General features: G+C 39.9%; 1 protein-coding gene across 2 annotated transcripts in view; it reads right to left on the bottom strand.

The window, feature by feature from the left end:
* The window catches only part of LOC137344444 (leucine-rich repeat-containing G-protein coupled receptor 6), a 210,760-nt gene that overhangs the window by 109,359 nt on the left and 75,472 nt on the right, over positions 1-25,929 (bottom strand). For both annotated transcript variants that reach the window (XM_068007413.1, XM_068007414.1), the window contains exon 2: positions 23,852-23,923. In XM_068007413.1, the coding sequence (XP_067863514.1) occupies positions 23,852-23,923 (72 nt within the window). The remainder of the gene's footprint in view (positions 1-23,851; positions 23,924-25,929) is intronic.

The raw sequence follows: 25,929 nt of genomic DNA, 5'->3' as shown, positions 1-25,929 counted from the left end.
TAGCAACAAGCTCACCCATACCAACCATTCTAGGCACCTAACTAGAAAAATTGGAAAAGTACAAGAGCCGTGGTGCAGAGCGAGCACACCCCAAGTTGCACTGCCAGTTTCCTCATTGCTTATAACTACATTCACTGGTATCTCAATTCTTGTTAACTTTTCATGTCAGTATAGAGCTAACAGCTTACTGCAACACTAAAAAAATTCAATATGAAGTTTACGAAGTTCCCAAGCAATTTATTGGAAGTGAAAATCTTTCAAGCCTCATTTGAGATCTGTTGTAGTTGTACTCCAGCAGGTGTAAGGCCAAAACAATTTCAGAATACCTCCCAAAGGTGGGCTAATATTCTTACCTAAGTGTAGCTCACATGTTGACACAGTAGAATTACTCCGCACAGTTTGCATCACTGCAAAGCTGAAACGGCTCCACATCTCTTAAACCACGTAATGTAACAGGGCAAGTAAACAGTAATTAGTGGGTAATCGAAATCTAATCCCCCTGCCTGAAAACTAATGGGATTGAATTGCTTGCTTGTTTTATACCCCGCCCAATTTTACTTTCCATTGAAGTCAATGGGGTTGGGTGGGGGGGGTGGAATTTTAACTGGTGTAAAATGGACCATGTTGGATCGGCCTCCCATTATACACCCCATCCCAATTTTCTTTCTATTCGGAAAGGAAAATTGGGCGGGGCATATAATAGGTGGCCAATCCATTGACACCCGTTTTACACCATGACTGAAAGTTAAATTACCCCGATGGATGGTGAGATCAGGAGGGGTATAAAATGTGCGTCCAATTTGATCCAGTCAGCTTCCCACTGGGAGGGTTAGGTTAAAATGACCCCCATGATCTAACTGTGCAGCGTTGACTTGGTCCTGTAGTCGGTAAGATCTTGCAGCAAATTACTTCATGTTTGCTTCCATTTAACAGCTGAAGGGCAATAATGTTCAAACAGGAAAATTGAACACAGGCAATTTCTTTCTTATCATGTACTAAAGTTTTTTCCTTGAATGTGGTCTTGTTTGACATTGTATGACCACATATATCTTAGAGTACATCAAAGTTTTAATCTGAAAATGCAATTTATGTTTTAAAGATAATTCTTAAAGATTTCTTGTGGAGATTATTCAGTTGTAGACTAATGGTGCTGAGGTAGCAGATAGTTCTGTAATGTATAATTATTTTTTGATCTCGCGCTTGAATTTTAAGTATACCAACTAGAAATCTAATCATGCCATTATATTTAAAGCTGAAAAACTAGTGAAGACCTAAAGAAAGCACGAGGGGAATAACTGTGAAAGAATACTTGCATTTATATAGCTAAGTCATCGATCAGGCACTGATCCAGGGCACTTTCTTCAGAACAGCTGGTGAGGATTTAAGATGATGCAGTGCAATAAAATGGATGGTTCTGAACAATGTCAAGTATAAGCAGGACCGATGACTGTTAGCAATTAACTGCAGTCTGGATGCTGGACAATTACCTTTTTGACCAAAGTTCAATAAATCATTCCGAATGTAATATAAGTTATTGTACATTTATTTTCATTCAGGATTAGAAGGTCGGTTTTGAATTACAGTTGTAAAACGTAAAGAATCCTGGCCTATATGTGAAGATTTTTTTTTAAAAAATGACTTTAGCCACAGGCCATAAAGCACGGAGCTGTTATTCTGGGGCTTACAATAAGAGTAATTCATTGCATCAGTATCCTTCATCTATCAGAGAACCAGTTGTTTCATTACAGGAGAAATCAGTCTAATTACAAACATGGGCACTTGAACCAACTGATCAATACAGCATGTAGAATCTGATATCTAACTTAGAATTACCTGACAGTCTAAATCCTTGAGAACATCAGAACAAATGCTGGATTTACATAAAAGTGAACATGCTGGTGTATTTTCTGCATCAACACAACTTTACCATAGCCGTGTAATTGCTGCTGGTGCAACCATTCAGATCTTAACGGCAGGTTATTAAAAGTATTCGGGATTACCAAAGCTTGCTGTTTTACACACAATTTTGATGTTTTCAGTATGTGGGTTCTATTTCCTTCACAGTGAACCAGCTAAAGGAAAAGGAACAAACACAAATCCTCTTCATCAGTTGTACGCTGCAATTAAGAGATGGTTAAGCACCTGAAATAGCACTGGGAAGGCAAAGGCAAATGTTTACTGAGCAAAATTGGTGTATAATTGGGCATTACAGGGTGAGGAAAGCTACTTTTACAGGCCAAGCACTGCAAGAAGTCGGAGAGAAAGGGCACAATTTATAGGCTTGATTATGACCCCCTGCCAGAAGCACCTGGTGTACCAAACATTAGCAGAGGTGGCAGAAGGCAGGGAGAATTTATTAGCTACAACAGTCCCAGATGTGGCTGACTCACGTGGAGGTGCCGCTAAATGCACAGGCAAGAAGATCTAGGGCCATCAGGCTGTCAGTGAAGTACTGTACCCAGCATGTGCTTTTGGTGCATTAGGCACCACACATCTGAACAAAGCACAGGCACTGAGCCAATTCAAGCTGCTAACAGTCACACACTACATAACAGAAGAAATAAATACACTGCACTTATTTGTCATCAGTTACAATATAACAGGAACCTCACATAAGATGGCAATAGATTGTATTTGATATACTGCATAAAAAAGTGTAGGACAAGGTAATTTGGGTATGGCTAGTTTGTAGGGGTAGTTTGCCTCTTTAAGAAATTATGTAGCTGTGGGAGTCCTAGGAAGGCATCTGGAATCGGTCACTGGTACACCTGTCTTCGTTGCTGTATTGATGGGACTGCTGCTAATTCTTCAGACTTTTCATTCTCTTACTCTACTATGGCTTTTGCTATGTTTGGTATTGACCTCCATGCTGAGGCCTCATTTCATAGTGAATATACGGATTATGAAATATGCAATGATTATTCTGGAAACCTTGGAGTTGGAGGAGGGTGGGGGATGGGGATGGGGAGGGAGGGGGAGGATGGGTTGGGGGAGGGGATTATATTGCAAAGTTGCTTCTGATTGACCCATACATGTCAATCGCTGCTTAAAGATTCTAACGATATGTTTAATGATAATTCTGGTTGTAGTATGAGCTTTGTTGTACCTTCTGTCCATGGTTGGCATATGAATGTCATGAGCCATGACTATATAGGATAGCTTTGCTTCCCCTGGAGCCATTCTTTCACTCTTCATTCATTTTTAAATAAGTGTAGCACAGATGATTGCCTTAAATGAAATTACTGAAAGCTTCTGGGGAAGGAGGCCTTGCCCTTCATGATTCTGTGCTACTGGTCACACACCATGTCCACATTAAGATAGAAACAAACCCTTTCCCTTTTATATAGGGCAAAGCATTGTGCACAGGGCCCAAATGGCAATATGGATACTTTAGCTGATCCCTTGGACACTGGGAATGCTAGTATACCTGCAGAATTATGTTGTTCTCCCATGTTGTTATTGATCAGTGACAATGGTGACAGCCAATGTTGAATAATGTGTGGACAGCAAACGACCGACTGCTGATGTACCCAGTGCTAGTTCAGATGGAGCGTGATCCATAAAAATTTACACTGTCTTTAACATCTACAGGCACTTGTTATCCGAAGGTTTTTCTGCAGGAGATGGCACATTTCTGACACTGGGTGCTTGCTAAATCTCAGCCTCTTTAGGCAGCTCCTTTACTGCCAATACTAGTAACTGTGCATGTTATGGTAGATCTGCTATGTAGTGGAGTACAGTACATCTTGCATACCACTAAACATCAGAGGAAGCCCTTTGCTGCTTTTGCTGATCCTCCTCTGCCAAGGCCAGTGCTAATGGAAAACTGAATGCAGTCCCCATAGTGCACAATAACCTAGAATGTGGAAGGAAAGCTTGACGCAGCCCACCTTCAAATGAAAACTCCAGCTTTCTCACTGCAGCTTCCTCGGCAACACCTGTTCCATTTGAGTGAGATGGATGCATCAAACAAGCATTGTGTTAGTACTGCAGTGTGGAACATTTCATCCTTAACTGCCCAAACTGCTGGTTTCAATTAGATTAATTGGCCTACTGTACAAATTGAACTCTCTAGCACTTTAACTAAAAATTCTTTAAACAGCAATTTTGCAATGACTAAGTAACAGGTGATAAGTGGGTGCCACACTGCAATCCTGACATTACTGGCCACCATAGCACATTCAACACCATGAAGCTGAATGCTGGCAGCAATTTTGAGGTTTATAATCCATGCCAATGCTCCATGTTTATCAATTTCAGTCCAATCTTTCCATCCCCTATCGATGAGCTGCCAAGTTTTGACTTGCGACAATCCTTGCAGCATTTCATACATGTGAGAAAAAGAAACTAACACGCATGCCGCTCTGAATTAAACGTTCTGGATAAAGTATGCTGATTTTGGACAAGGAGTACGGGATATGGGGCAAATCCACCAGCTGACTACAAAATGGTATCGTAGATGGAAAAAGGAGCAGCAAAGGACTGAAGCATCAGTCTGAACACAATACTTCAGAAGATTTGAATTTAGTAACAACCCAAGTATATGTCATCATTAAATTCTAATTCTTTAAAATTAAATTATTGATTTTGCTATTACAGTAAAACATCTGTCTGCATTTATTTGTACAGCGATTTTCATTCCCAAAATTGTATATGGTTCACTTGTTTTGAAAGACTAATTTATATAGTACCATTATTAGCCTTTTCTTCAGCTACAGAGGTATATTTGTGTGTGCCAATTTTCCATTTCTTGTAAACAAAACTTTGCAACCATGAGTACTTTACTTCTATAGTCTGTTTAGCTTTTTCCAGTGCAGTAAGCATTCACTGTCATTTCAAGTGACCTTTTAGTGGATTTATAATGTTAAATAAAGTTAAGTTTAGTAAAGAAATTAAACTAATTCTATGCTTAAAATGTTGTGTCTTGTGAACTCAAGATTTGTTATTTCCAACAATGGTTGCACATATCACTTCTAACCAATTTATAGAGGTAGAAAAATGAACAAAACTGGTCCTTTTTTGCTTATTGTTGCAGCTATCTTACTTTTAGTTCATTGTATGTCTGGGCAAAATAAAGTTTTTGAGCAATTCATTGATAAAATTAGGCACAGTGAGACGTACTCCTCGTATATGACCCAACACATTTTAAAACATTTCCTTATCAGAGCTCCAGTTTGGATATTCCAAGCCCAACTCCTGTTAAAAATGGTTAAACTGATTGTTACATAATTGGCATAGGTAATCCGTGGGTATGTCAATTAATCCAGCATAATCCTCAACAGAAAACATAGAAACCAGGTGCTTCTGGCAGAGGGAACCATAAACCCTAGAAATTGTGTCCCTCCTCTCCCTGACTTGCAGTGCTTGGCCTGTAAAACTCACTCCCTTATGCCCAAGATTCAAGGGCTTGAGCATATCTGGTGCACCACAGGTTTAACCAACACCACCAGATCTGGCTGGATCACATCAAGCTCTACCAGGCCTCACTCTCCTCTGCCAAAACTTCCCACCACTCCAGGATGACCCTGGAGAGAAAAGATAAGCCCCAAGTTCTTTTCTCTACTCCTAGCTGTTGGGAAGAGGGGGCTAAGGGAATCCCCCAAAGATTTATCTTTGTTCCCCCTCTCATCCTCATTTACATGCTGCCCCTTGGTGACATCATCCACATACATGAGGTCAGCTGCCACAGGTACACTGACAAAACCCATTCAACCCCAAGCTGAGCTTCTGACCCCATATCCTTCCACCTCCACTGCTACTTCAGCCCACTTGCCACTGAACACCTCATCAATGCCTGTATCACCTCCAAACCTGACTGTACCAATGTTTTCCTGGCTGGCCTCCCATCCTCCGCCGTCCATAAACTTCAGTTCAGCCATAACTTTCCCGCTCCAAGTCCTGTTCACCCATCACCCCTGTTCTTGTTGACCAACATTGGCTCCCGGTTCCCTCATACTTCCAACTTAAAATTCTCATCTTCATGTTTAAATCCCTTCATGGCCTCATGAGCCCCCTATCTCTGTAATCTCCTCCACGATTCAATCCCCCTCCCCCCGCCCCATGAAATCTCTGTTGCTCCAACTCTGACTCCTTATGCATACCTCATTCCTTCGCCTCACTATTGGCAGTTGTGACTTCAGCCATTAGACCTCTTGCAAGAAGTCCCTCCCTAACCCATCTGCCTCTCCCACAGGTGGACTAGCTCCCCCGAAGGGGCCAGGTGGCAATGGGAAATGGAACACAGATCTGTTATGCCGTAGAGAGATCTTCACGGAAGAAGTGGGGGCATCAATAATGTGGTGCTATGGAAACATTGATTTGGACACTCAGGAAATCCCATATGACCAGTCTTCCCCTGGCCTCTCCATTTTCCTCTCCTCCTTTAAGACCCTCTTTAAAACAAACCTCTTTGTTCACTCCTCCTAATAGCTTCTTCAGTTCCCATTTTTGTCTGAATACACCTCTGTGAAGTGCCGTCTACATTAAAGTGACTAAGTAAATGGAGGTGGTTGTTGTTGTAGAACATTCCTCAACAACCACAATATTGCCTTGAACCCCTTCCTTGGACTGGTGAAATTTAATTATATCAAGATTATGTTATTCTTCCACTGAGAGAAAATTAAATAATTTGCAACAGTTTAATTAAATTACCCCATTTGGCCTCACACATTTTTCCCAGCTGTATTTTTTTTATGATTCTTACACATTTTATGAATATTGCTAAAGAATGCATCGAGCTGCTTAAAAAATGATATATCATGAAACAGATTTCAGTAAATAACAGATCAAGGCTGCAGTTATACTGTGCTACCAGACAGTCAACTACAGAATCTACAGGGGGAGGGGGTAACTTTCCCGTTCACCACTTGGGTGGTAAACCTGTGGGGCAGATCGACCGCCCATTATAGAGCCCATCCAACTTTCATTACCATTGAATTCAGTGGAAATGAAAACGAGGTGGGTTCTATAACAGACGGGCGATCTGTTCCGCCAATTTACCTCCCAAGTAGTGTTGCTGGCAAGATCTAACTTCTCCAGCATAGCTAGAATTGCACCCATGCAACCGTTAATGTGGGCAGAGATCCGGCAAAACAGATCTGTGGCCCATTTCCAATTGCCACCCACCCATGCTGCGCCCCAAAATCAGGCAGACCAGCGTAAAACTTAGCCTGAAGTTCATTCTGCTACCATTTCTGGGGCGGCAGGGAGGGGAAATCAAGCAATGTTGTTGCTATCACCATAACCCTCGAGCCTCCTTCTCAACACATATCAAACCAGGTCCTTTTTAAAGGTAACAACTAACCCTGAATCAACCACCTCCTCGTGGAACACTTTACAGGGGAAAAACAAAAACAAGGCAAACAATTAAAGGAATATTTATAGAACACAAGCTACAAATACTAAGTATTTTAGATACATTTAGAAATGACTGTTGGGTGATATATTTGCACATGTAAAATTATAGCTCATATGAATAATGATGTTAAGAATATCGGGACTTATTTTGAATAATGACATTTCCAATTTATTGCTTTAAGAACATAAGAAATAGGAGCAGCAGTAGACCATATGGCCCCTCGAGCCTGCTCCGCCATTCAATAAGAACATGGCTGATCTTCTGTCTCACCTCCACTTTCCCGCCCTATCCCCATATCCGTGGATTCCCCTGGTGTACAAAAATCTGTTGATCTCAATCTTGAATATACTCAACAACTGAGCTTCCACAGCCCTCTGGGGTAGAGAATTTTGAAGATTTAATCCTGGCCTTGAAGGCCAGGATTGAATCTGCCTCCACCACCCCCTTGGGCAGTGCATTCCAGATCCTAACCACTCGCTGTGTAAAAAGGTTTTTCCTCATGTGACCTTTAGTTCTTTTGCCAATCACCTTAAATCTATGTCCTCTAGTTCTTGACCCTTCCGCCAATGGGAACAGTTTCTCTCTATCTACTCTGTCTATAGACCTGTCATGATTTTGAATACCTCTATCAAAACTGCTCGCAACCGTCTCTGTTCCAGGGAGAACAACCCCAGCTTCTCCAGTCTATCCATGTAACTAAAGTCCCTCATCCCTGGAATCATTCTAGTAAATCTCTTCTACACCCCCTCTAAGGCCTTCACATCTTTCCTAAAGTGCAGTGCACAGAACTGGACACAATACTCCAGTTGTGGCCAAAAGCGTGTTTTATAAAGGTTCATCATGACTTTCATACTTTAGTACTCTATTTATAAAGCCCAGGATTCTGTATGCTTTTTTAACCACTTTAAGGCCCATTTTACTCAATCTCTCCTCATAGGGAAACCCTTTCATCACAAGAATCAATCTAGTGAACCTTTGTTGCACCCCCTCTAAGGCAAGTTTATCCTTTCTTAGGTAAGGAGTCCAAAACTGTACACAGTACTTCAGGTGTGGTCTCACAGAGCCTTATATAATAGCAGCAAGACCTCCTTACTCTTATACTCCAGCCCCCTTGCATTAAAGGCTAACATACCATTTGCCTTCCTAATTGCTTGCTGTACCTGCATGTTAACTTTCTGTGATTCGTGTACAAGGACACCCAAATCCCTCTGAATACCAACATTTCTTTGTCTCTCCCCTTTTAAATAATATTCTGCTTTTCTATTCCTCATACCAAAGTGGATAATTTCACATTTCCACACAATATTTTCCATCTGCCTTCTTCTCGCACACTAACTTAAACTGTCCATACCCCTTTGCAGACTCTGTGTCCTTCTCACCTAGCTTTGTATCATCAGCAAACTTGGATACATTACACTCGGTCCCCTCATCTAAGTCATTGATATACATTGTAAATAGCTGAGGCCCAAGCACTGATCCTTGCAGCACCCCACCAGTTACAATCTGCCAACCCGAAAATAACCCGTTTATTCCTACTCTCTGTTTTCTGTCCATTAACCAATCCTCAATCCATGCTAATATATTGCCCTCAACCCCATGAGCCCTAATCTTGTGTAACAACCTCTTGTGTGGCACCTTATCGATTGCCTTTTGAAAATCCAAATACACTACATCTACTGGCTCCCCCCTATCTTCCCTGCTAGCTACATCCTCAAAAAACTCTAATTGATTTGTCAAACACAATTTCACTTTTATAAAACTATGTTGACTACCTAATCATATGATTTTCTAAATGCCTTGTTACTACATCCTTAATAATAGATTCTTGCATTTTCGTTACTACTGATGTCAGGCTAACTGACCTATAGGCCAGCTTTCCCTCTCCATCCTTTCTTGAATAGCGGCATTACATTTGCCACTATGGGACTGTTCTAGAATCTAGGGAAATTTGGAAGATCATAACCAATGCATTCACAATCTCTGCAGCCACCTCTTTTAGAACCCTAGGATGTAGGACATCAGGTCCAGGGGATTTGTTGGCTTTTAATCCCATTAATTTCTCCAATACTTTTTCTTTACTAATCTTAATTACATTAAGTTTCTCACTCTCATTAGAACCTTTGTCCCCATTATTTCTGGTATGTTTTTTGTGTTTTCTACTATGAAGACAGATACAAAATATATGTTTACTGTCTCTGCCATTTCCTTATTCCCCATTATAATTTCTCCTGTCTCTGCCTCTAACGAACCCACGTTTACTTTCGCTAATCTCTTCTTTTTTACATACTTGTAGGAGCCCTTACAATCTGTTTTTACATTTCTTGCTAGTTTACTCTCATATTCAATTTTCCCCCTCTTTATCAATTTCTTGGTCAACCTTGGCTGATTTCTAAAACCCTCCCATCCCTAAGGCTTACTACTCTTTTTGGCAACATTGTAAGCATCTTCTTTTAATCTAATACTATCATTGAATTGTCTAGTTAGCCATGGTCAGATCATTTTTCCCATGGAGTTTTTATTCCTCAAGAGAAGGTATATTCATTGAGAATTATGAATTATTTCTTTAAATGTTTGCATTGCTTTCCAATCATCATATCTCTTAATCTAATTTCCCAATCTACCATAGCCAACTTACCCCTCATACCTACCTAATTGGTTTTATTTAAATTTTAACTACATCACTCTTCAAGTTAATATGAAATTCTATCATATTATGAACTCTCTGCCCCAGAGGATCCTTAACTATAAGATTACTAATTAACCCAGTCTATTACACAATACTGGATCTAAAATAGCCTGTTCCCTAGTTGGTTCCTCGACATATTGTTCTAGAAAACTCTCTCGGATGCATGCCAGGAACTTGTCCTCCGAACTACTTTTGCCAATTTAGTTTGTCCAATCTATATGAAGATTAAAGTCCCCCACGATTATTGCATTATCCTCTAATTTCCTGATTTATACTCTGTCCAACACTATAACTACTGTTAGGGGGCCTATAAACTACTTCCACTAGTGTTTTCTGCCCTTGTTATTTCTTAGTTCCACCCATACTGATTCTACATCCTAATTTTCTGAGCTAAGATCCTTTCTCACTACTGCCTTTATCCCATTCTTTATTATCAGGGCTACCTCCCCTCCTCTTCCATTTTGTCTATCTTTTCTAAAAGTCAAGTACCCTGGAAATACTTAGTTCCCAACCTTGGCCACCCTGCAACCATGTCTTAGTAATGGTTACTAGATCAAACTCATTTATCTCTAATTGTGCCATTAATTCATCTATCTTGTTACGAATGCTTCGTGAATTCAGATATAGCACCTTTAATTTTAACTTTTTACTATTTCTCCCTGATGTGACCTTAGTCACTAATGCCCTATAACCTTTGTTGAACTCTCTATCCCTTCCTGACACACTCTGCTTGTTTTTACCCAGATCACTACTCTGCTCCACAGCCTTGACTTTTCTCTTTAGACTTATAAATGTACTTTATGTGAACCTTCCACCCTCTTATTAGTTTAAAGCCCTATCTACCGCCCTAGTTATTCGATTCGCCAGGGCATTGGTCCCAGCCCGGTTTAAGAGTAGCCCGTCCCAATGGAACAACTCCCTCTTTCCCCAGTACTGGTGCCAGTGCCCCATGAATTGAAACTCCTGCTTCCCACATGACTCTTAACCATCTAATTTCCTGGCACTGGGCAGGCAACACAGCCATCGGGACTCCTGGTCACAGCTGCAGAGAACAGTGTCTATCCCCCTGACTATACTATCCCCAAACACTACCACATTCTTTTTTGTTCCCCCCCTTGAATGGCCTCCTGTAACACAGTGCCGGGTCAATTTGCCCATCCTCCCTGCAGTCTTTATTCTCATCCACACAGGTAGCAAGCACCTTGTACCTGTTGGACAAGGGCGAAGGCTGAGGCTCCTCCACCACTGCATCTGGGGTTCCCTTATCTGCCTGACTCACAGTCGTATCCTCCTTTCGCCGACCACTAACCAAATCTAAACCATTGTCTAACCTAAGGGGTGTGACTGCCTCCTGGATCAAATGTCTAGGTAACTCTCCAGGTTACAATGTCTGCACCTCAGACTATAGCTCAACAACTCTGAGCCAAAGTTCCTCGAGTTGCAGACACTTACTGCAGATGTGGTTGCCTGGGATCACACTACTCTCCACAAACTCCCACATACTGCAGTTACAGCACACCATCTGCCCTACCATCTCTATCTAACCTTGTTTAATTTATTTACTTAATTAAAGTTTAACGTAATTACTTCAATTGATTATTGACCAATTAATTTATCTACTTTAAGTTATTAAGTTAATAAGTATTAGCAAGTTATAGGTTCTTGGTTTAAACCAGTCCCCTGCAGCCACTTACACTAACCACCAACAACATTTAAGCAATAAACTAAATACTTACGCTAACTTAACACTAACCACCAACACACTTAACCAAAAAATGAAATACTTATCTGCAACTTACTCTCGCTGCTCCGCCTCGTTTTGTGACTTTTTGATTATTTTTTTCTGTCTGTTTCAGACACACTGTTCCACTGCTCCTTTATACCGGGCCGCTCTCTCTCTCTCTCCTCTGCTCCTTTATGCCGTGAAATTAGACTCTTCAGATGCCTTAACACATTCATATAAAATGCATTCATCTGATATTCCTTTACCACCTATTTTAATGGAGGGGTTAACCCATTTAGTTTAAACAGGTTAGTGCTTCTGTTAAAACAACAGACAAAGAAATTTGATACAATGGGCTAGAATTTGCTGACAAAATAACAGTGAGTTTAATGTGCTGGCCGTTATTAGTGTGTTGTGTCTCTTTTTTCTCTCTCTCTCTTAATCCAATCTTTCGTTCCTTCTCTTTATTTCTCTTTCTTGTACCTGATTCGGCTCTAATTCACTCTATTTTCTTCTCCGTTGCTCCTCTGTTCCTTTCTCAATCCTTAAATCTTGTTGGTTAAGGAGATAGACTGTTGGTCCTGTCATTCACCAATGTCCCAGATGCCCCGTTGGCCTCATGACACCGTTATCAGTTCGCACTTCCAGCAATTTGCAGTGCAAAAATTTTCGAGCTAATGGGTGAGGGAAAAAGTCTAACTAACGGGGCACGTCACGAGATGCCCCGCTCCAGCAAATTCTGGGCCAATGTGATAAATGTGTTTGCACACAAACATTTAGAGACATGATTTCCCAATCTCTCACTGTAATGTTAGTGGAAGATCGGCGGAATGCCAGGGGAAATGGCTGTTTATCGGGGTTTCCAACGATCATCCGCCAAAGGTATGGTGGTAAATCGGGAGAACTTTTGTGGAAATTACAGTTCGAGTCCAATTTAAAAACAATTTGTTCTGCACCTACCATTGCTTTTGGCCTTGAAATATGTTCAATAGCTTTCTTCTCCGTAAAACTTTAGAAAGTAGGTACCAATCATTATTCATGCTAAAATGTAATCTTATCAAAGCTTTTATCAGCTACTAAACAGTAAAATAATATTATTTTCCTGAACTGCTCACATAAATAGAACCTTTATTTCTATTTGACTGAACTTCTAACCGTGATGTACCTCATTATAGTGCCCCCAAATTTTTATAATGCAGCATGCTTTGAGGCCCTCTTTAGGGGTGTTAACTGTACTGCCCATCTCATTAAGACACTTCGCTCCTATGTTATAATGAGGGTGGGGTGTAATTTATTTGAATTACTGTATTTTTTTTGAATGGCTAGAGGATACCCCAGGCCATCCACACTCAAATATTAATAAAATCTGCTGAACTCATTTTATGAGGGCTATGGGCACCTTCAGATGGCTACATTACAATATTTCAAGGTATACCACAACTGTGACAGGAAGGCCATATCCAGGTCACAGCCAAACAAGAAAAAAAAACAGATCAGTACATGTTAAGCAGTTCACATCTGGGACTCTTGACATTTCCCTCAACTGTCAGAGAGGCTCATAGATTATCCTGATTAAGCTCATATTAATATTTCCTTTCCTTTGTTAAATGGAGAGCGCTGTTTCATAATGGGATTAGTTTAATACGGAAACCCTTTCCACAACAGACAAAAATCTAAGTCCCGGCATTTGAAACTGGGCGCTGCCGTTGATTTATATAAAAGACAGGCAGGATGGAAGCTATTTACCTTGGCATAAAACACTGAAGAAGATTTCACCTGGAATAGCTGTATGACATATTATTTTCTGTTTTCATTGCATTTGAAAAAAGAAAAAAATGATTTCTGTGCTAATCAAAAGTATAAGACGTCTGCAAACACATGCATCTAGCAAAAGTCACAGGATAGCGATCAGGAGCAGGAACCCTGTCTGATTTTTTTCCCCCCCTCCCAAACCAAAGAGCGCTGAGGCCAAAAGTAGCAACTCCTGCTATCACCCAACCGAGATCAGCTAACTTAGCACAGAAATCGTTTTTTTGAACTAAGCTGTACTTGCCAAAGTAAGCAGTTCTTGCAAAAAATGTGATTTATACTATTTGGTGTAGAGTCAGTTTTCCTTTCCCCCCCTCCCCCAACACTTGCCTCAGTGTAAATCAAGTGGTGTGCTTTTAGCATGTACCCTACTTGACCTTCGCTGAACCCGGCAGTTTTTCGAAGTTCAGCTCATTTGAATGGCCTGGATTAGTACTTGGTGGGATCATCGCCCCAGAATTGGTGCCTGGTGAAAACAGGGGAAATGATGCATTGCTACAGGCCTTAAAAGGCCGGTTGCATTGTACGTTCAAAGTATTATTTTGGCCTGCTGGCTGCTGTCAGAAGCAACAATCAAATGGCCTCCACCCTCGCAGTACTGCTCTGCTGCACTGAAGAATAGGAATACATTTTTCTACCCGAGGTCCAAGGAAGTTGCTCACTGTCCCTTTACAGATCCTCCGATCTGAAGAGGCAGGCCTGCATCTTCTAATGTCCATGTGTGGTCGTCAGGTTAGGTGTCGGCCCAGTGAAATCCCTGGAAAATGATACAGGAGGCGCTATGACATCACTCCTGAGTCAAATGTATGCAATTTAAAAGTTTCCACCTGTTGCGGGCAGGAGCTTCCTGCCTCTGCCTGGTAGGCCCAAGAAATGCATGCCTAACGAAGAGACGAAGAGACCCAGAGATCCAGGTCTACCCTCCCAATACCTCTCCCTAATGCCCTGGCAACTGGGCATGAGGCAGAGGAAAATCAGCCCCTGCATCGCAAGGTGATACAGAGCTTTGGTGCTCCTGGGCTCAAGATCATTTCTGCACTTCACCACATAATGGGTGAATCCTTTAATCTCAATGGTGCCATCTGGGGAAAACACCTCGCAGAGATGTTAAAATCAAAGGGAAAATCACCCTCGGCTCCTCTCACAATCTTCTTTACAGTGTTACAAGGGAAGATATTTGAATTGAATTTGAAGTGATTCGGTATTATCTTTATATAGCTTGCATTTTTGCCTGTCAATCACGATGTTGTTGTGTTGCATGTTAAAGTGATTAGAAGCCGCAGTCATTTAACAAAAAAACACAGCTGCATACAGGCCACACATTCTAAATTAGTTCTGTGATCTGTGGATGGGACTAACTGACTACAAAACGAGAGGTTATTCAGTAAGTTGCACAATTTAGTAATAGATAGATGTGCAAGTAGAGAAAATGCTTCCAACTTTCTCAAAATAAGTTACAAGGAAATCTTATGAACAAGTATCTGTTCTGATTATCCAGTCATCCTCTGCATGTACCGCTGTAGCCTAGAAGTTACTGTTGGCAATATTAGTGGCCAAATGCTTAATACATTCATATGACATTCCTGTGTCTAAGAATTGTATCCAGATGTTAACCTATTTGATTGAAATGTGTTAATTGTGCTACTAAAATACCAGACACCTTAAGTGTTCAGTCACTAATATCACCAACTCCAGTTTCTAGTATTTTATATTTACCTCTGTATCTACCCTAATGTGTCCTGATCTAACTTTGCATATATGTATGAATGCATGTGTTTTAGTAGCAGGTAGAGTGTATATTACAGACAATAGTGTTTCAATTTCTTTATTACTTTGAAAAAATAGCACATTAACAGATTTTTTTCTTATTTGTTCTCAGGATGTGAGCAATACTGACAAGGCAGCATCAATTGACCATCCTAGTTGGCCTAAGAAGGTGATGGTGGGCTGCGTTCTCGATGCAATTTATTTTTACAACTGAGTAACTTGCTCGGTCACTTCAGAGGGCATCATGAGTCAGCCACATAGTGTGGGACTGAAGTCACATGTCGGCTAGACCTGTTATAAGTGGCAGGTTCCTTTCCCTGAAGGGTAATATCGAAAGAGTTGGGTTTTTACAGCAATTCATCAGCTTTCATGGTCATTTTTTTGTGTGTGTGCTAGCCTACATATTACCAGATTTATTGAAATCAATGTCACAACTTGCCATGTTGGGATTTGAATTCAAGACCTCTTAGTCCAGTTAAGTTATTAGTCCAGTACCATAGTCACTGCACGATCGTACCTATAAAGTCCTTCTTACCCGGCACATCGGTGCTGAAGATTTTTCTCTGTCTCTGTGGTCTTTTAGTTGCACATTAATGCATTTGTAACTCATCCATGCCCCAATTATAATAACCTGTCCCTAATTGCTTTCCTGCAGTGGTTCAGATTAAATGAAGATAAAATGGGGGAGATTTTAACTCCCTCCGCCTGACGGATATGGAGTGGTAGTGGAATTTAAATGGAAGTGGTGGACCTACCACCCCATTCCCGCTCTATCACCATCATTCCTGGGGCCTTCTGTTAGGCACCTGAGGCCCCCGCCTGAATCAGGCGGGAACCTCATTAATCTAGGCAAATCGGGGTCCTATGGTGTGCATCGATCCCTGATGACATTTTACCACTATGGTCGCTCTGCCCATTAAAACCTGACGGAACAGCAGAAAAGGCCCATTGAGGTAAATGTTAAAATTATTTTTGTGGATTCACAAGGAGAAGGAGTGCTTCCCGGGGCTCCACAAGAATAATGTGAGTCACTGCTGCCCCGAGCTCCCTCCATTCCATGATTGAACATAAGAACATAAGAAAGAGAAGCAGGAGTAGGCAATACAGCCCCTCGAGCCTGCTCTGCCATTCAATAGGATCATGACTCATCTTTGACCTCAACTCCACTTTCCCGCCCGATCCCCATATCCTTTGATTCCCTTAGAGTCCAAAAATCTATCCATCTCAGCCTTGAATATACTCAACGTCTCAGCAGCCACAGCCCTCTGGGGTAGAGAATTCCAAAGATTCACCACCCTCTGAGTGAAGAAACTCCTCCTCATCTCAATCTTAAATGGCCGACCCCTTATCCTGAAACTATGCCCCATAGTTGTAGACTCTCCAACCAGGGGAAACAACCTTTCAGCATCTACCCTGTCAAACCCCCTCAGAATCTTATATATTTCAATGAGATCACCTCTCAGTCTTCTAAATTCCAGAGAATATAGACCCATTCTACTCAATATCTCCTCATAGGACAACCCTCTCATCCCAGGAATCAGTCTCGCGAACCTTCGTTGCACCACCTCTAAGGCAAATATATCCTTCCTTAGATAAGGAGACCAAAACTATACACAGTATTTCAGGTGTGGTCTGAGTTGTAGCAAGACTTCCTTACTCTTGTACTCCAACCCCCCTAGCAATAAAGGCCAACATGCAATTTGCCTTCCTAATTGCCTGCTGTACCAGTATGCTAACTTTCTGTGTTTCTTGTACGAGGACACCCAAATCTATCTGAACACCAACATTTAATAATTTCTCAACATTTAAAAAATATTCTGTTTTTCTATTCTTCCTACCAAAGTGAATAAGCTCACATATCCTCACATTATACTCCATCTGCCACCTTCTCGCCCACTTACTTAACCTGCCTATATCCCTTTGTAGACTCTGTGTCCTCCTCACAGCTCACTTTCCCACCTAGCTTTGTATTATCAGCAAACTTGGATACAATACACTTGGTTCCTTCATCTAAGTCATTAATATAGATTGTAAATAGCTGAGGCCCAAGCACTGATCCTTGAGGCACCCCACTAGTTACAGCCCGCCAACCTGAAAATGACCCGTTTATCCCTACTCTCTGTTTGCTGCCTGTTAACCAATCCTCTATCCATGCTAATATAATGCCCCCAGCCCCATGAGCCCTTATCTTGTGTAACTACCTTTTATATGGCACCTTATCGAATGCCTTTTGAAAATCCAAATATACTACATTCACTGGTTCCCCTTTATCTACCCTGCTAGTTATATCCTCAAAAAAACTCTAGTAAATTTGTGAAACACAATTTCCTTTTCATTAAACCATGTTGACTCAGAAAATCATGATATGATTAGGCAAAGTGCCCTGTTACCACTCCCTTAATAATGGATTCCAGACCGTGTCAGGCTAACTGGCTTGTAGTTCCCTATTTTCTCTCTCCCTCCTTTCTTGAATAGCGGGGTTACATTTGCTACCTTTTAATCCACTGGGACTGTTCTCAAATCTAGGGAATTTTGGAAGATCACAACCAATGCATCCATTATCTCTGCAGCCACTTCTTTTAGAACCCTAGGATGTAGGCCATCAGGTCCAGGGGATTTGTCGGTTTTTAGTCCCATTGGTTTCTCTAGTACTTTTTCTCTACTAATATTAATTACTTTAAGTTCTTCACTCTCATTAGCCTCTTGGTTCCCCACTATTTATGGTATGCTTTTTGTGTCTTATACTGTGAGGACAGATACAAAATATTTGTTAAACGTCTCTGCCATTTCCTTTTTCCCCATTATAATTTCTCCTGTCTTAGCCTCTAAGGGACCAATGTTTACTTTTGCTACTCTCTTCCTTTTTACACACTTTTAGAAGCTCTTACAATCTTGCATGTTTACTATCATATTCTATTTTCTACCTTTATACCGATTTTTTGGTTATCCTTTGCTAGTTTCTAAAACTCTCCCAATCCTCGGGCTAACTACTCTTTTTTGCAACATTATAATCCTTTTCTTTTAATCTAATATTATCTATCCTTAATTTCTTTACTTAGCCACGGATGGATCACTTTTCCCGTGGAGTTTTTATTTCTCAATGGAATGCATATTAGTTGATAATTTTGAAATATTTCTTTAGATGTTTGCCATTGCCTATCCACCGTCATACCTTTTAATCTAATTTCCCAATCTACCTTCACCAACTTGCCCCTCATACCTATGTAATTGGCTTTATTTAAGTTTAAGACTCTAGTTTCGGACTTAAGTATGTCAATCTTTAACTCAATTTCAAATTCTATCATATTATGATCAATCTTCCCCAGAGGATCCTTTACTATGAGATTACTAATTAGCCCTGTCTCATTACACGATACAAGGAATACAACGTCTAAAATAGCCTGTTCCCTGGTTGGTTCCATGATGTATTGTTCTAGGAAACGGTCTTGAATGCATTCCATGAATTCGTCCTCCAGACTACCTTTGCCAATTTGATTTGTTCAGCCTATATGAAAATTAAAGACCCTAACGATTATTGCATTACCTTTGTTACAATCTCCTATTATTTCTTGATTAATACTCTGTCCAATAGTATAGCTACTATTAGGGGGCCTCCCACTACTCCCACCAGTGTTTTCTGCCCCTTGTTATTTCTTATCTCCACCCATACTGATTCCACTTCCTGATCTTCTGAGCCAAGATCCTTTCTCACTACAGTCCTTATGTCATCCTTTATTATCAGGGCTAACCCCTCCCCCACCTTTTCCATCTGCCTGTTTTTTCAAAATGTCAAGTACCCTGGAATATTTACTTCCCAACCTTGGTACTGGCCATAATCTTCCAATCATCCTTAGATACGGGGGTGGTGCCAGAGGACTGGAGAATTGCTACCGTTACGCCCTTGTTCAAAAAAGGGTGTAAGGATAAACCCAGCAACTACAGGCCAGTCAGTTTAACCTCAGTGGTGGGGAAACTTTTAGAAATGATAATCCGGGGCAAAATTAACAGTCACTTGGACAAGTGTGGATTAATTAAGGAAAGCCAGCATGGATTTGTTAAAGACAAATCATGTCTAACTAACTTGATTGAGTTTTTTGATGAGGTAACAGAGAGGGTTGATGAGAGCAATGCGGTTGATGTGGTGTATATGGACTTTCAAAAGGCATTTGATAAAGTGTCTTTATCAGCAAAGTTGAAGCCCATGGAATAAAAGGGGCAGTGGCAGCATGGACACAAAATTGGCTAAGTGACAGGACACAGAGAGTAATGGTGAATGGTTGTTTTTCGGACTGGAGGGAGGTATACAGTGGTGTTCCCCAGGGGTTGGTACTAGGACCACTGCTTTTCTTGATATATATTAATGACTTGGACTTGGGTGTACAGGGCACAATTTCAAAATTTGCAGATGACACAAAACTTGGAAGTGTAGTGAACAGTGAGGAGGATAGTGATAGACTTCAAGAGGACATAGACAGGCTGGTGGAATGGGTGGACATGTAGCAGATGAAATTTAACGCAGAGAAGTGCAAAGTGATGAAGTGATACATTTTGGTAGGAAGAACGAGGAGAGGCAATACAAACTAAAGGGTGCAATTCTAAAAGGGGTGCAATTCTAAAAGGGGTGCAGGAACAGAGTGACCTGGGGGTATAAGTGCACAAATCACTGAAGGCGGCAGGGCTGGTTGAGAAAGTGGTAAAAAAAAAAGCATATGGGATCCTGGGCTTTATAAATAGAGGCATAGAGTACAAAAGCAAGGAAGTTATGATGAACCTTTATAAAACACTGGTTCCGCTGCAACTGGAGTATTGTGTCTAATTCTGGGCACCACACTTTAGGAAGGATGTGAAGGCCTTAGAGCGGGTACAGAAAAGATTTGCTAGAATGGTTCGAGGAATGAGGGATTTCAGTTACGGGTATAGACTGGAGAAGCTGGGGTTGTTCTCCTTAGAGCAGAGAAGGTTGAGAGAAGATTTGATCGAAGTGTTCAAAATCATAAAGGATTTGGACAGAGTAGATAGAGAGAAACTGTTTCCATTGGCAGAAGGGTCGAGAACCAGAGGACACAGAATTAAGGTAATTGGCAAAAGAACCATAAGCAACATGAGGGAAAACTTTTTTACGCAGCAAGTGTTTATGATCTGGAATGCACTGCCTAAAAGGGTGGTGGAGGCGGATTCAACCATGGCTTTCAAAAGGGAATTGGATAAGTACTTGAAGGGAAAAAATTTGCAGGGCTACGGGGAAAGGACGGGGGAGTGGGACTAGCTGGATTGCTCTTGCAGAGAGCCGGCACGAGCATGATGGGCCAAATGGCCTCCTTCTGTGCTGTAGCCATTGTATGATTCTATGATTCTAAATGACAATATAAAATGGAAGTTTGTGAAATGCTCAACAATCACAACTTTGGTCATAAGGGACTGGGAAGATACTAAATGACATTTAACCCTGTTCAATGGTTCAGATAAACTATCTGTTCCTTTAATGACTCAATGATATTTAGATTTTAACCAATTTCAAGAGGGTCAAAATATTTATGAAGTAACTTTTTGCTGCTGTAAGTATACATGTTTGGATGTGATGCCTCTAAGTCTATGATTGTTTTCCTTTCCACTTTGTTAATTATATTTTATTTATATTAATTTTTCCTAATGTTTTTCTTGATACAGAATTCAATTTTAAAGACCTAGGTTTAAATATATTTATACTTTTTATTGGGACATTTTTTAAACATATGCTTTGACTTTCATGGTGATGAGCCTTTCCACCTTTCACTAACAGTTTTCACCTGTAAAAACAGGGTTTGGAAGATTAGGCAACAGGAGTAAAAAAGTATAGATCAATGATGCTGACGGGTTATCAGGCTTAATGTTAAAGCAACATTTCATGCTCTTAAATAATTTGGTACTTACTGACATATTTGTAGTTCCTCATTCCTCAGCCTGAACGTGAAGCAAAACAATACCCGCCCCTAAACTCTGTGCCACAATCTGACCCCAAAGACCTGAAGTTCTTTGAGAGTCATGCTGACATTGTTAATGAGGCATGGGCAAGTCATTATCTGTGCATTTCCTTTCAGCCAAGGAGATTGCCACATGCTTCCGTTTACCACTTCAGATATTTGGTTTTAAAAAGTAGTCAGACCAAAGATCAATATATTCTCAGACACTGGTGAGATTGGACACATAAACACATAAGAAAATAAAAGTTGAGATTAAGAATGAACCTTGTCCACAATTACAATATACTGTATATTATTCTCTATTTGTGATTCAGTAGGATTGTCCAATAATTGCCTCAATTAAAATTAAAGCAAGCTGTACTTGAACTTAGATGTGGTAACTTGTTAATCTATTTAATGTGCTTCATTGGCTGTAAATCATGTCCTGTGGTCATGAAAGGCACAATATAAAATGCAAGTCTTTCTTCTTTTCTTTATAAAAAAATGTAATTGTCTTTTAATTTTAATTTTCTATTTAAAGCTGAGTTTTTAATTAAACAAAATGTACTGAAACAATGCCACACTTGAAAACATTGTCTATACAGTTCTTATTTGAAAAATATTATGGGAGTAAAACATATTGAGTAGCTGCCAGCCATTTTCCAATCTGGGCTGCAATAGGTGAGGATCCCCATGGTCATACTTGGAAAATGCCCATTTCTGTTTCTGTTAGTTATTAGATATTTTGTTTTAATGGAACAACCTATGGTCCATTAAGTTTCAGTCAACAGTCTTTGCCAATAAGAACAGCAGTATAAGTTATGCTATTCCAAAAGGAACATTTCTTTACACATGATAAATAATTATGTAATCTTCAAGATGTGATGAGTAGTGGATTCGTCTGAAATAGCAACAGTGAACTAGCCAACAAAACTCCAAATTCAATGTCAACCAGTTCTATCTACACCAAGTATTGAAGATTAAAGCCTAAAAAATAATTAGTATTAGTGCAGGAATTAACCAGTATGTGTTAAAATCATTGACGTCTCTTAAATGTAGTGGGCAGAGAAATGCTGCACAAAGAGAGCCTGCTAATATTAGCAGCAATCATTTGCAGGTTTTAATATTTTGCAGGAAGGGATTTTTAACTCTAGAATACCATGATTGACGTTGATGCTATTTTTATTCTTTCTCGTGGGGTGGGGAGACAAAATGTGTAAGAGTAGTCTAGGAACAGGTAAGCTATTGATTTGTTTACACTTTGGGCCATCGATGTGTAAGGCCTTCAAACTTTGGGATATATTTCTGTAAAGGAAAAGAACAATTGAATTCCAGTTGTTTCAAGGCATTCCTACTCAGAGTAAAAAATATATACATTTTCCATAACTAGCAAAATATTGCAAAATAATTAATCTCATAAACTTCATAAGCAAAATTCATGTTTGTCATGTTGATTTTTCTCAGTGATTAACCTTGTTTCATTTTATTCCATTATGATATGATAAGAATAGATTTTAAATAAATATTTGCCACCAAGGCATTGTGTAATACTGTGTAAAATGCAAACTAACATTATCATCGGCATCAATAGTTTAATTGTTCTTTCTATTGGGCAATTAAAGTTGGTACTAAGGCTGTTTCCTTTTAACATTTCATGGTGTAATATTAACTTTGAGATTAACCTGTTTAGCTTTGAGTTTTTAAAGGTAATATCACTCACGTGCCAACAGTGGCTCAGTGTGTACCACTCTCAACTGCAAGTTAGAAGGTTGTGAGTTCAAATCCCGTACTAATGATTTGAGCATTTAATCTAGGCTGATGCTTCAGTCTTAGTACTGAGGGAGCACTGCAGTGTAATGGGATGCTGCCTTTCAGATGTGATGTTAAATCCCAGTTGACTATAAAAGATTTCATGACACTATTTGAAGAATAGCGGGGAATTCTCATGGTGTTCCAGCCAACATTTATCTCTCAACCAACACCACCAAAAAAGATTATCTGTTCATTAATCTTATTGCTATTTGTGGGACCTTGCTGTTTGAAGTTTGCCTGCTGTGTTTCCTTACATCACTTGTAAACAATTTTACAACACCAAGTTATAGTCCAGCAATTTTATTTTAAATTCACAAGCTTTCGGAGATTTCCTCCTTCCTCAAGCAAACATTTGCCTGAGGAAGGAGGAAATCTCCGAAAGCTTGTGAATTTAAAATAAAATTGCTGGACTATAACTTGGTGTTGTAAAATTGTTTACAATTGTCAACCCCAGTCCATCACCGGCATCTCCACATCATCCTTACATCACAACAGTGATGACACTTCAAAAATACTTCAATGGCTGTGAAGCACTTTGTGATGTCCTGAGGCTGTGAAAAGTGCTATATAATTGCAAGTTCCTTTTTTAAATAATCTGATAAAGACAGGTTGTTATATGGATGAGTTACAAATGCATTCAGGCAGGTTTAAGGTTGTACACAAACATTAAATAAATATGATTTGCATCTCATCCTTTTTTCAAAATTTCCAACCCCCTTAGCACAATTGTTTGTTCTGGATGTTGTTTTATTACTTACAGCTCTTCCAAGAAGTGGAGATCTCCAAAAGCATTAGGCTGCAGCTCATTGATATTGTTCATGCTCAAGTCACTGTAGAGAGAAAAAAAACAGAAAAATTGATTAAAATGTATTTAGCTCTGAAAAACAAAAGAATATTCAATGTTCATAGATAATTGTCATTTCATTGTCATTCCCAGATTTAGAAAACCACAGCACAGATATCTTGGTGTATAAACTGTAGAAATACGAAGCACATTGATGAGAACAATATTTGACTTGTAGCCATTTATTGGCAAAGGCTGGCTTTAGATTGGTCAGTTGTCCTGATTCTGCAATTAAACATCAACTGTGTACTGCAATTCTAACAAATGTACTAATAGCTCTGACAGTTCAGATCATTTTTCCTTGACTCTTTGTACTCTGTCCTGAGGCTGTTATGCCCTCTTTGTCCCTCAGTTTTCTCCCTTTCAGCATCTCTCCAAAGCCACATACTTTCTGCCATCAAGGGGCCAGGGGAAATTGTTTCTTCCAAGGGTAATAACAACACTGCACTTTGCCAACCCCTAAGAGGTGTTCGGCAGTAGGCTGGTGAAGACCTCTTTGCCAGTTTTTCCCTGCTGTTCTGCAGTCAGATCCTCCCTTCAAGCAATGCGGCTGAAAGCCAGAACACAATGAAATGGGGATAAAGGACTGAAACCTTGAAGAATGGGGCGATGTTAGAGTTGATCCAAACTCATTTTATTTACAACGCTTTATTTCAAATGTTAAATTTCTGTTTTTTTCTTTCACCAAAGTAGGTTAATGTTGAAGCAATGAGTCTCTAATCATTCTGGAAACCATCATGCTTGAAATTATGAGCTGGCACTTATAAGTGCTTATTTAAGTCAACAATGGCTCCACAAGTTGTTAAAACATGACACTCTTAATAGCTGGGCTCCAAAATGTATTAAAAAGAAATTTAGCTCCGAGTATTTTATTTTTACAAGTATTACCAAGAAAGGTCTCTGAGTTTGATATCTGCTATTGTACAGGCAAAAGAGCTACATCTTTTAAGGTGCCTATCATTTGTACAGTAGTGGTAAATGTACATTAATACAAATTAATTAGTATGTATATTACTTGCTTTATGAAAAATGTTAAACTTTATTGTTTGTGAATAAACAGTAACTTATTGTCCATTCAAGACCGCAACCCAGAGATAAAATGTACTTATCTACCCAGCCAGAGTAAGTTTTGAACCACTTGATCTTAGGTTCAGCTGGAAGAAACATTATTTTTTCTGATTTAAGCAATGTTTAATGATCATTAAAGTGAAAAAATACAATATGAGGCAAATGCAAAACAGATGTTAAGAATGAGAACAAAAAAAAAATTCCATTTTGGACCGTATCAACAACCAAGTAACACCAAGATCAGAGACGCCCTATAAATAGCGTTGCTATAGAGTCCTTGCTGCCAATTAGCGCCATGATTTGCTGAGCAAGTTTATCATATGGTGCTGGGCAGACCAATTTTTAAAAAGCGTCCTACAACAAGCTTATTTAAATATTGTGTAATGAGCACTTTTTAATATTTCCGCGCACTCGCATGCCTACAGAGGAGCCCAATACAATATGGCAGGCAGTGCACTTCTGGTTCGGAATGAGCATGTGCATGCCACCCACCATATTGGACCCTTAGATGGTCCAGTTTCTAGGCCATAGTATTTGCTGTGCTGGTTACAGAGAGCTCCTATTTATTCACTGAGCTCAGTGTTCTAAAAAAGATCATAAGATGCTTTCAGTTTCAAGTAGTAACTCTGCACCATTCAAATAGGATCACAGCACAAATCCCAAGGCTACAGATTGTAGGATGTTGTCTTCCTCCTCAATATGTCCCAGGATTTCACAATAATCTACTGTGTATTTAATCTAATCCCTACTCTGTCCTGAAAAACATGTTGGCTTTTGTTATAGGGATCTATAAACAGGTGTTGGTTCAAAGAAAATGTTCCAAAGATTAATTTCTGAAGGAGATGCATTGTTATTGTTATTCAAACAACTTGCATAATTATAGCTGTTTCTATGTTTGTGCAGTATATAATGTCTTAAAGATTA

This window comes from Heptranchias perlo, chromosome 27 (assembly GCF_035084215.1).
Source record: "Heptranchias perlo isolate sHepPer1 chromosome 27, sHepPer1.hap1, whole genome shotgun sequence".
NCBI classification, from domain to species: domain Eukaryota; kingdom Metazoa; phylum Chordata; class Chondrichthyes; order Hexanchiformes; family Hexanchidae; genus Heptranchias; species Heptranchias perlo.
Note: the sequence above shows the minus strand (reverse complement) of the source record. Positions and strands in the feature narration are given on the sequence as shown.